The sequence below is a fragment of the Takifugu rubripes genome, chromosome 13 (assembly GCF_901000725.2).
Source record: "Takifugu rubripes chromosome 13, fTakRub1.2, whole genome shotgun sequence".
NCBI lineage: Eukaryota > Metazoa > Chordata > Actinopteri > Tetraodontiformes > Tetraodontidae > Takifugu > Takifugu rubripes.
This window is the reverse complement of record NC_042297.1, coordinates 19,509,273-19,522,431: the sequence shown is the minus strand read 5'-3', so window position 1 is coordinate 19,522,431 and position 13,159 is coordinate 19,509,273. Positions and strand designations below refer to the sequence as shown.

At 48.7% G+C, this 13,159-nt stretch overlaps 1 protein-coding gene across 1 annotated transcript; it reads left to right on the top strand.

Annotated features, from left to right (window-relative positions):
• Positions 1-1,809: 1,809 nt before the first annotated feature.
• Positions 1,810-12,609, top strand: crispld2 (cysteine-rich secretory protein LCCL domain containing 2). Its single transcript, XM_011610272.2, has 15 exons — positions 1,810-1,945; positions 3,245-3,578; positions 4,486-4,604; positions 5,577-5,709; positions 7,121-7,236; positions 7,574-7,674; positions 7,755-7,928; positions 8,006-8,066; positions 8,146-8,212; positions 8,290-8,420; positions 8,610-8,653; positions 8,742-8,814; positions 8,889-8,964; positions 9,688-9,818; positions 11,326-12,609. The coding sequence occupies exons 2-15, from the start codon at positions 3,309-3,311 to the stop codon at positions 11,375-11,377; spliced, it is 1,548 nt and encodes a 515-aa protein (XP_011608574.2). The 5' UTR covers positions 1,810-1,945; positions 3,245-3,308; the 3' UTR covers positions 11,378-12,609.
• The last annotated feature ends 550 nt before the right edge of the window (positions 12,610-13,159 follow it).

Below are 13,159 nucleotides of genomic sequence, written 5' to 3'. Positions count from 1 at the left end.
GAATAATTTCAGTAGCAATGGGACATTTGGATAAGAACTTCATTACCCACAAGTCCTCTGCCTTGAGTCATATTTCTACCTCTGTGGTTGATGGTCGCTAAGATACAGTAGCCTGCCCTACCATCCATTTTGAGGTCATTCCCAGTCTTGGAAGCACGAAGCTGTGATGTGTTACATGATGGGGAAGTTCACCTTTTGGCTCTCAAACTCTCCTCAGCACATTTTAGATGATAAATTAATCAAAATCTCTTTTGTCAGCATCAGCACTGCTTCATTATTTGACTATTTGGGGCAAAAATCATTTGAAAACTCTGGAGGTCAGCAAAAAAATAAATAAATCACAACACGTGCACGTTAATCTACAATTCAGAGTCTTCAGTCTTTCTAATGGTCGCGTCTGAGCTGTGGGAGGACATGCTAAACCCAGTACCGTAACAGGAATCCAGAATCTCCTGAGTCAACACTGCACCTCAAGCTGAATAGAACACACTGAAGATGGTGGCCTCGCTTTAAAGAAAGGGCCAATGCAATTCCTGTCACATGCAATCAGGATAAAACCATGAAACCTACTCTCAATTCAGGCACCCAAGATCTTCCTCTGTAGGATTAACGTCTAGAAGTACGTGTTTCTATAGCAACAGCTCTGTCTGTGATGTGTGTGTGTGTGTGTGTGTGTGTGTGTGAGATGTATGGCATTTCCCAGTGAACACATGGAAACTAAAGTCCTACCTGCCCGTGATTAAGTGCCAGAACATAAACATGGAGCAGAGTTGTGTAACCAGTGTTGTCTTGAACTGGGGCTTGTGCTGTGTTACTGGTTTCCATTTTGGCCCTGTTTGTCGTCGAGTTCATGCTGTTGAGGAATGAAGATCTGATTCCGATAATAACAGCGTCACCGCACTGCTTCTACTGCAGGTCGTCTCAATAAAGATGGCCTTTTTTTTTTTTTCTCAGATGGATTTTGCCCTTTCCCCTCTGCAGGGTTTGGGGTGGGGGTGTGGGGGGATCCAGGGGTCAGGCTCCTCTTTGGTTCTGTTTTGACTGCGAGCAGAGCTCAGAGTGGTGCTGCACTTCTGGGAAGCAGCTCTGCTGACCTTCCTCCTCAGTGGCCTGTGCATGTTCTTGTAGCTACATATTTGGGATGTTTCGGCCAGAAAAAGCAAAAACGTGACGGAAGAAAATGTGAACTACTGTATCTGGGTCATAAGAGTGAGCCCCCTGCAGGAGGAACAGGGGAATGGCCACTGGACGCGAGATTAAAATCCTAACGTTTCATTGAAAAAATGATTGATTTTTCTACGGAAATATTGAGATATATGATAAGATAAGATGGGAATCTGCGCAGCTTTAAAACCAAATATCAACGCACTAATAATTATCTGTTAAAAATTCTAACCCGCACATTTAAATTATTCATTTCTAACGAATTGGGCCAAATGAAAACTCCAAAAACGACATAAAACCACTTAGTTAGGAGCAGCAACGGCCTGACACGTTTTAATTGCGTAAATGTGAGTTCGGTTTGGTGTGCTGACGCGTGTCTACATCTGGTTGTGAAGATAAAAAAGTGGGTAAAAACCTGGCAACCAAATGTGATTCAGCGACGATCTGACCGCCTGTTGCTGACTCGTCTGACAGCCCGCTGATTTATTTCAACTTGACTTACCCCATTCGTCCGCTCCTCCGTGCGCACGATCTGCGCGCTCCTTGGCAAGGACAGAGCGAGTCTGAGGGCGCGCGCGCGTGTGAGTGCGTATGAGCAGTGACAGCGCCCCCCCCACCCCTGCTCCTGAGGGGTCTACTCTATAAAAGGCAGAGCGGGCTGCTCAGAAGTTTACACAGCTCCTGTGCGCTTCAGGAACGTCGCCAACGCGCCGCAGCCTGGTGCTCCTGCAACGGAATAAAAGCGCGCAAAGGACTCTCCAACAGCTGGAGACGCGCAGAGGTGAGTGGAATGAGACTCTCACATGATTACGCTCATGGTGTGCTGAGGTTCAGCCGGGCTTGTACTTATTTTAATGCCTAATCTCCTTCAGAGTCAGTATCCATCCGCTTGAGTAGATCAAGGCAGCTCTTTCTTCCCACTCCGAGACCTCATTTGAAGCAAATGCTTGATTATATGACAATATGGGCGCGCACTGACTCCTGTGTCTGTGCCAGTTGTGGATCAGACCCGTGCGAGTGTCGGCAGGACAGCGTCACTCACTGAGTCTGCAGCCTCACGAAGCAAATGTCAGTGAGAGGGCAGAAGCCAGACGCACAACTGAAGCCGTCTGAGCAAAATGGAGAAGTCCACAGACCCTGGCAGAAAATTGTCAGCAAGCATCCATGCGTGTAAATCAGAAGGCTTCGCTGTGGCTTGTGTTTGCCCTCGGCCCTGCGGCGACGTGTCAGCGCACCATCAGGTCTGATCACTCCGTCTGTCACTCGGGTATAAAATTCAGAAGAGCCGTGAGAAGGGTCCAGGCGGAGACGCTGGTCGAGGTCCAGTGTGAAAAAGGGGGCACGCGGAGAGGAGAAGGGTGTGGTGCCTGAGCTGCTCGCTGGCTCAGGCCGCCCAGAGCTGGCACGGCATGTTGACACAGAGCCGGGGCCAGACCTCAAGCCGCCTGGGCTGCCAGAGGGAAAGAGGTGAAGGGATTCAAGGGAGCAGACAGTGCAGGCTGGAGCCAGGTTTCTTCATGATTCCCTTCTCTCTCATCCAATCAGCGGCCAGTGCTTTCCCCTCCTTTCCCCTTGGTCCTGCTGATGGCTGGTGCTGATGCAGCGTTTCAGAGGAGACAGTTGTCCACCTCTGATGTGTCAGGTCAGAGTGCGACACAGGTGATCGCTTTTATTGCGAAGACAACCAGACAAGAGGAAACTCTGAAAGCTCAAGTTCCCTCATCAGAGCTGCTGCTAACATGCACATCACAGAGAAACTGGACTGATTCTTGGAGGTTGGCCCAATAATGGCGAAGGGGGCTTTGTAATGACCTCGCCACACCTGTGGAGGTTTCGTTAACCTGTTCAGCGCTGCAACAGATTGTCCAGGAGGTGTCAAATATAAAACAATGTACACTTTTTTGCAAGTTTATTTTAATCCGCGGTGACGCATGTGAGTCACTAAAACGATGCAATAGATGAAGCAGCAACGTGTTGGGCAAGTCATTGTACTTTTTCTGGTAAATCTGTCCTCGCCCACATTTTGTAATTGGACGAGTCACAGACTGAAATATCCAACGACATATTTCCTCCCTTGCAGGTCGTATCTGGAATTTTTAAACATCGACCGTCCCCCGTTTGATCCAGACAGCCGAGGTGCCAAAATGACCTGCGCTGCCATGACCTGGCTCCTCGTCCTCTCTCTGCTGCTCCTGTGCGTCACAGACTCGGCTTCCCTCTTCCTGCCAGACTCCGAGGAGCTCAGGCAGCTGCTGAGCCGCTACGAGGGGGAAGTGGACCCCGTCGGCGGGGGCGACGCCTCTGGCAACAGGACCCGGCGGGCCATCCGATGGTCGGACCGCGAGGAGATCCTCCAGCTGCACAACAAGCTGCGGGGTGGTGTCTACCCCACTGCCTCAGACATGGAGTTCATGGTGAGACAGGACCCCATTATCAGTGTTAACAGTTGGCTTCACCTCAGTGTAAACTCCATTTGAGTGTGTCAGCACCACAGAGCTCAGAAATGAAGCTGGGGATTAGGGATCAAGGTCTTTATGGTGCCTAGAACTGGGCTGCTGCTGTAATTAAGCCTGCTCGCTTTGCTGGAAACATGCAGTAATGATGACGAGCTATTGCCAGCCCGCTGTGCTGCTGCTTTACAAGGGGATAATAATGCTGACTCTGTCCTACCTGCAAAGACCCGACGGAGGGAGGGCCGCGATGAAGCGGAGAGAATTTTTGGGGGTAATTATGGGACAACGTGGGCGCATCAGCGGGTGAGGAAGGAAGAGGCTTCATGGCTGCAATGCAAAGAGGGTTATTGAAAGCCACATGAAGTCGAGAGGAGCAGTGGCGGCCTGTGTGTCTCTGGACTGTGGTCTTAGTGGAATTCATGCACACAGGCAGCGTGTGTGTCCATGCCGGTGGCCACAGTGGTGTCTGTGTGCGTGTGTGTCTCCGTGACCACCAAAAAAAAAGAGCTGGAAATTTACTGGGGAGATAGGGGGGCCTCGCCGTGCGCGAGTCCACCCATGGAGTCAGGTGTCTTCTCTGCTTTCCAGCCTCCCGTCCTGAAACATAGAGTAAACACACTCAGGAAATGGGGATAATTCTGCTGTGATTGCTGGAGATTTGTAGTGGACAAGGGCCAGGCGCCAGCGGCTGCGCTCAAATATCACCGGCTAAGGTTGACGTTGCACCCGCGTCCAGCTCGGTTCCAGGAGGCGGGAGCGAGCAGGTCGCAGAGCGGAATATTTACGATGTTTTGGGAGCAGATGCTGCAGGCGAGTCATTATTGGGCCGTGAAATAAAATAAACCCTTGTCTGACTTCCTGTTTGCAGGTCTGGGATGACGAGCTGGAGCAGTCCGCCACTCAGTGGGCGGAGACCTGTCACTGGGACCATGGACCTCAGGACCTGCTCATGTCCATTGGCCAGAACTTGGCCGTCCACTCAGGAAGGTGAGTTTCAGCACCTTTTACGTGTGGGATCATCTCGGTCTCCTGTGAAAACTCAGAAACGGCAACAGTCACTTAACTCAGGTCCCGTCATTTATTGCTCAGCGCTGGCAGAGTTCATTTCCATCATATTGGACATATACAGTATTTGCCCTGTTCTTGTTTCAGTCCTGTTCACGGCCCAGATGGCATCTCAGTACTAACTCGTGAGCCAACTCTTGAGTTTTTAATGGCCGCTAATGCAAAATCAATTAATCAAAGGTCAGAATTCGGTTATTCCTCATCTCAGACTGCGCGGGACCTTCTGCCCTTTCACGAGCCGACTCCCTAAGTTGTGGAAGTATTTTTTTTAATCCTTCTCCTTGAACTCGTCTGAAGTTCCTCTTTTCCCATAAACAACAGCAATTAAGTATCCACTTACGGCATAAAAAACCCTTTTTCTCCACTTCTGTCTGAATGTAGCACAAACATGGAAGTGGAGCAAGTTACCGTTGTATAAACAACGATGGTGAAAGAGTGTCTGTCAGAGAGGACACCACCCGCATGCACCGCCATCCCTATTGTCATGGACAGTGTGTGGATGCCGTGCTAGGGTTTGAGTCCTCCATCCAGGTTTTTCCTCCTGTTATTCCTGTTCCGACAGAGCCTGATGGTTTTCACCCATCCTCTATGCTCCACTTATAAGTTCTTTTCAGTACCATAAAAAGAGATGTTTATAAGAAGAGCCATGCTGTGGAGTCCTGTTTAGGTTTGCTTTCATTCGTTTCTTTTTTTAAACCTGATTTAATGCCCCTTTGAACAAGCTGCTGCGGTCAAATTTAGCCTCATTTGAAGACCAAAGAACTGGAAGAGCCATGCTGGGCTTCTTTATTCAGCTACCTAGTAACTCCATCAGGTATTTCCTTTATGTAACTGGTACCCGGTTGGCCTCTGTGACTAAACCTGCTGCCCCCCCACCCTCTTCCTCTCTTGCAGATATCGCTCTCCTGCCTTCCATGTCCAGGCCTGGTATGACGAGGTGAAAGACTACACCTATCCATACCCTCACGAGTGCAACCCTTGGTGTCCGGAACGCTGCTCAGGGCCCATGTGCACCCATTACACTCAGGTGGGATAGAAAAACGACTGAAACGGTAATAAGCAGGTGTAGAGACCAGGGGTTGTGCAGGGTGTGGGGTACAAGAGAAGCTGAGTCTTTCAAGGTGACCCACGAATGAATGCTAATCTTAAAATTCCCAGTTGATTGGTAAGCAACCTTGTGTGTGAACTCCAAATCAAAAGTAATAATTTGACCCTTAATGACTGATGAAGGTTCAGCATTAGTCCCTGGGTGCCTCAAAAACCTCTGCCTCACCCCGTAACCGGAGGTCCGCTGGGTTAAAGCAAAAAAAAAGTGTTGAGGCATCATTTTTATTTGTTCTTTTTGCAAGGTCAATAAGCCTCTACTGTGTTGCAGCTCAGACACAAACATATTCCTACTTTAAACAGCTGATTTCTAAAGTGAAGCACTTCGAGAAAAGAATAAAAATAATTTCAGGCTTCAACAGGTGTCCATATTGCCTATTTTTTAAATGTCTTTTTAAAATAGGCGCGATATATCCTCCACCTGTATACCAATAATCCGCTGTATTCACCAGTGGTGTTCCCTCATCTTTAAAGGTCGGGGTTGGTTGTACAACAGGTGGCGTGCACCTTGTGTGATATTTCACAGACCTTATGGTCACAGTTGTGGAGTCAAATGACCGCCACGGCTCCAGGAACCCAGGGTAAAAACACAGATGTTTCAGGGATAAACAGACCACCAGATGAAGGCGGCAGCAGAGGGAGGAGTGCCCAGACGAGCTGATGAAGAGCAGAGAAGAAAATTATAGAATGACTCATCAGGACACAGAGGTTGACCTCGTCTTCCCCCCGAGACAGGATTGTGTAGTTGCTGGGATGAGTCCTCAGACACGTCTCTACTCCTCCCCATGCCTTCGCCCTGAAACCCGATCGCTGCCATCTGGCAGTCATTTCCCGACGCACCAGTAACCCCCGTCGCCCGTCTGACCTGGATTCTTTCAAAGATGATCCAGAGAGGAGCTGGGGCCGGACGTGAGCATCATCACCTTGTCTCTGCCTTCTCAATGGTCGGTAACCCAGAATTACCTGGAGAAAACTGCCGGGGCCTTCAGTAGAACATGGAGTTGACCCACCCAGCACACCTATTTGCTGACTCACCACTTCCACTGACCTCTAAGCAGAATGGGAAAATTGGAACATTCCAGAGACGGGAGAGTGCACATTCTGATGAGGAAAATTCTGCTCTGTTTCCAAGGAAATGGCACATCATTAAACTATAACACCCCCACAGCAGCTTTCGGTCCAATAATAATCCAATAACTCTGCTTGTGCTACCTTCTCCTAGCATATTCTGCTGGTTTCCCCAGTGGATGGCGTGAATAACTCATCCCACAAAAGGGAAACCTTTCACTGTCCATTCAACAATCCGTTGCTGTCTTTTACCTCCCTCTTTATAGCTGGTCTGGGCAACCACCAACCGAGTGGGCTGCGCCGTGCACGTGTGTCCGAAGATGAACGTGTGGGGAGACACATGGGACAACGCCGTTTACCTCGTGTGCAACTATTCCCCAAAGTAAGATCAACATTCCTGCTCTCGCTTGCGTTCTTCCTGTCACCGCTGACAAACGCTGGAAGGTGGTTTTCGAGACGTTTCTATAACGTGTCGGGGCCGTAAAAATTCCTCCAGAATAGAACGATAATAATGAAGCACGAGGAAAGAAAAATAAAAAACGGGGCGAGCGTTAGTTCTCAGACAGGGTGTGAGTGCCTGAGAGACAACAAGGACTGGTTTTTATTAGTTGGCGGGTTTAATGGGTTGAGGGTTGAGACTGGACAAGTAATTAAAAGACCTTGAGCTGGACCGATGATTCATTTCCACCTTGGTCAGGCTGTCCGCTGTTCTTCTGCAGGGGCAACTGGATCGGCGAGGCCCCGTACCGGCATGGCCGCCCTTGTTCCCATTGCCCTCCCAGCTACGGAGGAGGATGCAGGAATAACTTGTGCTACAAAGGTGAGCGACGCCACGTGGTTTCCCGATCAGGACGCTAAAGCGTTGCTCCCCCTGACGCCGGCTTGTTCGCTCGTCCCCAGAGACCGCAGAGACGCAGGACATGAACGAAGTGGAGAAGCCTCAGGTGCCTCCGCAACCTCGCACCACCGCAGTGCCGGCCCCCAAACCCAAACCGTCCGCCCCCAAGAAACCTGCGTCCAACACCACCGCATCCCGGACGCCGTCCTCAAGCGCTCCCAGCAGCACCTACTTTGGTACAAATAACGGCACAAAGTAATTGCATTTTAATTATTTAATAAATTATTCGTTTACTTTTTCCTTTCTTCCTCAGCTCAGAACGTCAAGTGCGAGGCTAGGCTGCGGGACAAATGTAAAGGGATAACCTGCAACAGGTCGGATATCCCCTCTGGAGGTTATTGTCTCCTTACATTCTTTAACATTGGACATGAGCTTATGTTTGTGCGTCTACAGGTATAAATGTCCTGCCAATTGCATTAATAAGAAAGGGAAAGTGTGGGGAACTCTTTTCTACGATGTGGTGAGTCAGGCCGCCACTTATTATTAGTAGCGTTCGTCCCTGATGTGTTTCCAACACTGGTGCTATTCTGCTCCCAGCAATCAAGTATCTGCAGAGCTGCGATCCACTCGGGCGCCATCGACAACAGCGGGGGCCTGGTCCACATCACGAGGATTGACAAGCAGCCATTTTTTGTCAGATCCACAAAGAATGGCATCGAGTCGTTCAGGTAGAGGGAGCAGGTTAACGTTACAGCCCAGCCCGAGCACATGGGCCTGGATTTCAGGAAGACCTCTCGACTGCGCGGGGTTTTGAAATTTCTCACTGTTGTAACGCGTGTTGCGCAACACCTTCCTAATTCCTTGAGAAACGATGGATTTCCTGTTCTGGATTTTGACCTTGGCGCTGTCTTTTGCAGTAAACACAGAACCAGCAATGCTTTTCTGTTGACCAAAGTGGAAGGTAGGTGGAACAACAAACCGCTGGACGGTTGAAGGATCTGTAGAGGTCCATCTGTAGACTGACCTGTTTTCCTCCTCTGTGTGTGCAGAGACCTCTGCGGACTGCTACGCCACTGTGGCTGAAGTCTGCCCCTACAAAAAACCCTCCTCACTCTGTCCAAGGTGACGTTTCCCAAACATATGGCAAAAGATCCCCCCCCCCCCATCTCACTATTAACATCTGATCCCTTCATCAGATTCTTCTGTCCGCCCGACTGCAAGGCTCAACCTTCTTTCTGGTCGCCCGTGATTGGTAATAACATCTACGCGGACGTGAGTAACTCTCGGCCTTATTCATTGTTAAATCGATGTCGGGTCGCACCGGGTCAGAGCCTTCAGCTTTGTTCAGAAAAGGATCTGTTACAAGTTAGAGGGAGACTGCATTTTTGTAGCGCTGGAACAGTGACGGGAACAGAAGTGAATATGGCTCACGGAGGGTCGGAGAAATGTGGTAAACCAGACGGAGCCTGGAATATATGACCTTGCATGGGGCAGGCATTATCTCAGCCTGAAAACCTCCCGTAGGCGCAGAAACTGGGCCATCAAATAATCTTAAATCTGGATATTATTTAAGGCCCAATCATCTCGTGCATGCTAAACATGTATCATTGTCTCTCGGTGACCATCCCGAGTCTGGGGTTGCCACATTCCCACAGGGTTAATGAGGTTTTGCAGCAGGATCCAATGCCCTTCAGAGAAGTCTATTGAGTCAGAGAATGGCTCATACCAAATGTACTTGAGAACATTAAGCAACTTCGGGCATGCGAGTGATGAAAGACACCCAGATTATGGAGAAACTTGAGTCATTCGGCTACAAACGTCGGTGTGAGTTCATGTATGTGACGTGTGTTTAGACTGCTGCTCCAGACCGCTGATAAGAACTGACGCTGACACGTGTGATAACCCCCTCCTGAAGCGCGTTTTTATACGTTCGATCCAAATTGCAATGCCATTACGGTGTAACAGGCTGCACGTGTTCGCCCTTACATGCCACAGAGTTCCAGCATCTGTAAAGCGGCGATCCACGCAGGAGTCATCGGCACCGACGGGGGTTACGTGGACGTTCTGCCACTGGACAAGAGAAAGAACTATGTTGGAGTCCTCAAGAATGGTGTCCAGTCTGAGAGGTACCCCTCCCTTTTTTGTGTTTTTTTTGGTGTAGCCAAGGTAACAGTTAGATCTCAAGGTCAAATGGAATGTCAAGACAGTAGAGGTCGAGTTTCACCTTTTTGTCTAAGGCTTTGTCAGAAAAAGAGAGCAACCGTCGGTGTTTGCATTGCCTCAATGTGTGACAGCTTCCTTCAACGTGAAGCCGTTTGGCAGCTGTAAAAACTACACCGCCTCCCCGCTTTTTAATGGAAGTTGAGCGTGAAATGTTGGGGAACTGTGGGAATTCGTTTTTCCCTAAAAAACACGTGTACGAGTGCTACAAATCTGCCACCATGGGGTGGGGGTTTTTGACCAGATGTAGCTGAACAGTCGCGAGAGGTCAAATCAAAACCCGGAACTTGTCTCAGAGACGTATTAAAATACAGGGAAACTGTTGCAGAGGTTATATAATGTGTGGCTACAGGATAATATTCACTCCAAATGAATGTTTGGCCCAGTTGGAGTGCGGTGAACCTAACCTATACCTCTAACTCAAGCCAAAAGTCAAATCTCACCTTGAAGCAAGAACAAAAGGATTTATTAAACAAGATAAATGATTTTCCCTCTCTCCGCCCTCCCTTCCCGTGTCTCCTGTAGCTCTGGAAGCTCACATGATGCGTGTCTCTGGCGAGGAAGCCGCTGTGGTCGGGTTGCATGCATGTGGGGTCGTAAGAGTAATGTTGGGGTTTCGGTGTGCGGACGGGCCACACACTGGATCCGTGCTTACTTTACCAGAGTGTTTCGACTGATCGTGCAAAGTGCTGAGCGGCTGGATAATCCAGCTGTATCCTGCCGAAGGCATCGTGATGGAGGGGGGGGGAAGGGGTGTCGACAAACTGCAGCGCCGCGCGCCAACATCACGGCAGCCCGGACAGTTTGGACCGGGCTCTGTTGCTGCTCAAGTAATCACAGCCTATCTGGTTACTTGGCGATGGAAACGCTGTCAGCCACTTAGTCATGGCGTTCCGGTGCGCACGGTTGTTTTTGAGCGGGTCCCAATCACGCAGGGCTCTCCTGATTATTGATCGTGGCAGATCTTCAAGGTCTCTCCACTAATGAGCTAATTACAAAGTCATCATATTTAAGACATGCGGTAGCTGGAAAATGTCAGCCTCAGAAATCCCCTGACTCTGAATCGGAACGCCGGTGTGCCAGCTGTTGGATGCTGGGAACGCCGCAATTGTGTACTTTTAATTTATTTTGGCAGCAGAAGATTTGGGCAATGAGACCAGATTTCCAAGTATGGTGGATACCTCCATTGTGCTTGGAAATCTATTTATTTGACTTGTACACGGGGGAGTACCAGCGGTGGGATGAGTGAACGAGGGTCTCCGGGCCTCCAAACAGGGGTGGTTTGGAGCAACAGAGGAATTTCTGGGCCACACTTCCACATCAGTAACAACGCTGTTTAACACGGTCTGTTGAACGTGGTCTGTTGAACATGTTTAAACCTTGTTTTATGTTTTCTGTGCTCCGCCTCTGCAGCAAGAACAACACAGATGGGGGCTCTTTCCGGGTCTTTGCCGTGCGGCAGTGAGACACCGGGCTTCCAAAACAGTCACCTCGACCCCGGAGAGGAGCAGGAAGAGGCTTCGCCAGCTGGTCGTCCGCCTCTTGTGTCCCATCAGACTGATAACCAGATTTATTATCACGCTAACTTTACGATCCGTAGCCACCGATTCGATGTTTTTATCATATGGCTGTTCCTTATACATACTCACCTTGTGAATATAGAATCTTTATCTTACTATCATATGATGCGTTGAGCTGGTCGACATATAATACAATATGTTTCCATTGATGTTGTTAACAACCGATTCAGTCGGTTGTCATCCAAAGGAATGTATACTGTCACACTGTTCCATATCATTCTGTACAGAATCTATATTATTTTGTTGGTTTTAAAACCGTACATTAACCTTGAAAGGTTCATTCTTTTTGCGTCCGCACATCTGGATGCCTATTGCGCTTTGACTGTCAAGCCAAATGTCGTTTTTCTATTTTTTTTGCTTTCCAACGTTAGGAGTAGACCGGACTTGTCATGCGGGTGCAGAAGGAGGGGCAACGGTGCGGTAGGTGGATGTGGGTCCAGGCAGCGGGCACTGCTCTGGAACGCTGTTGCCTGCTGCTCCGGGGCCAGACGGTTGCTGGAGTTCACCGTGTGGCACAGGTTCGCTGGTGCAGGCGGTTCTATTTGTCGTCGTGTATTTATTATTGCTCAGTGCTTTTAATTTCTCTTCTCCTGATTTCTCTTGTTTCTGTGAAATATAAATCCCCCCGCCCCCCCCCCACCTGAGACTGAAGAATGTTCAATCCAAGGGTCTGGCCATGCTTGAGACGAGGAAGAGTACCCGCAGGTCCTGGATCGAGGTCCGCTTGTCATTGGAACCTTTGTGTTTTCTGACCCCCCCTTCCCCTAAAAGCAAAATCAGAAGATTTAATCTCGCCAAACAAATATCACGAATCTTTGGCCAAGAGAAAAAGCCACAGCAACTTTCTGCCCATTTCAAACTCTCCTTATTCTACCTCAGCCCTTTTGCTACGCCAGGCACTTGTCTTTTGTTTTTGCAGATTTTTATTTGGAATAATTAGGGTCTGTAAAGTTAAGGGAAATGTAAATACTTGTTTTGGAATAAACCTTTTTGAAGTAAGATGTGATAAAATGTGTGAATATGTCATGAATTTATAAAGGTGTCGGATGGGGGTTTTCTGTTTTTGTTTTTTTTCTTTTTTGCACAGTTTGAAAATAAAGTCTGACTTAATAAACTATGCCAAGTTCATTTTTCTTTAAAATTTGCACTTTTTCACAAGTGTTTTTCACATCGTTATGGTTCTAAAGAACATCAAAAAGTCCTTTTTAAATGCTAATATATGGTATTGAGTATAAAACATAGAATGTGAGCACAAAAGTATATGAAACCATCCAATAACACGATTAAACCTCATTAAATCAACTCTAACCAGGCTGGACATTGTGTGTGGGTCAAGCATTATTAGGGAAACGAACTCCTGGGCCACCCAGGCTCCGTCAGTTATCTTTGGAAACGTCACCCACCACCAGTCCAGACTGGCTCTGGGTCTGCAGGAAGAGCAATAAGTTTCATTTAAAGACCACATACGTGCTCTGCCAGTCAGGCCTGAGGTTGGGGTGGAATGCTGTCAGAGGAAAGAGAGAAACTTTTGTAATTCCTCCCTCAGACTCCGGGTCGGGGTTCTGGTTGATGGTCGATCGAGGCGAAGCCGCTCGGGTGACGATACCCCAGCAACCACAGCGGCCATCTTCATATTCCATAACTCTGGGGATTTTATCAGAGGATGT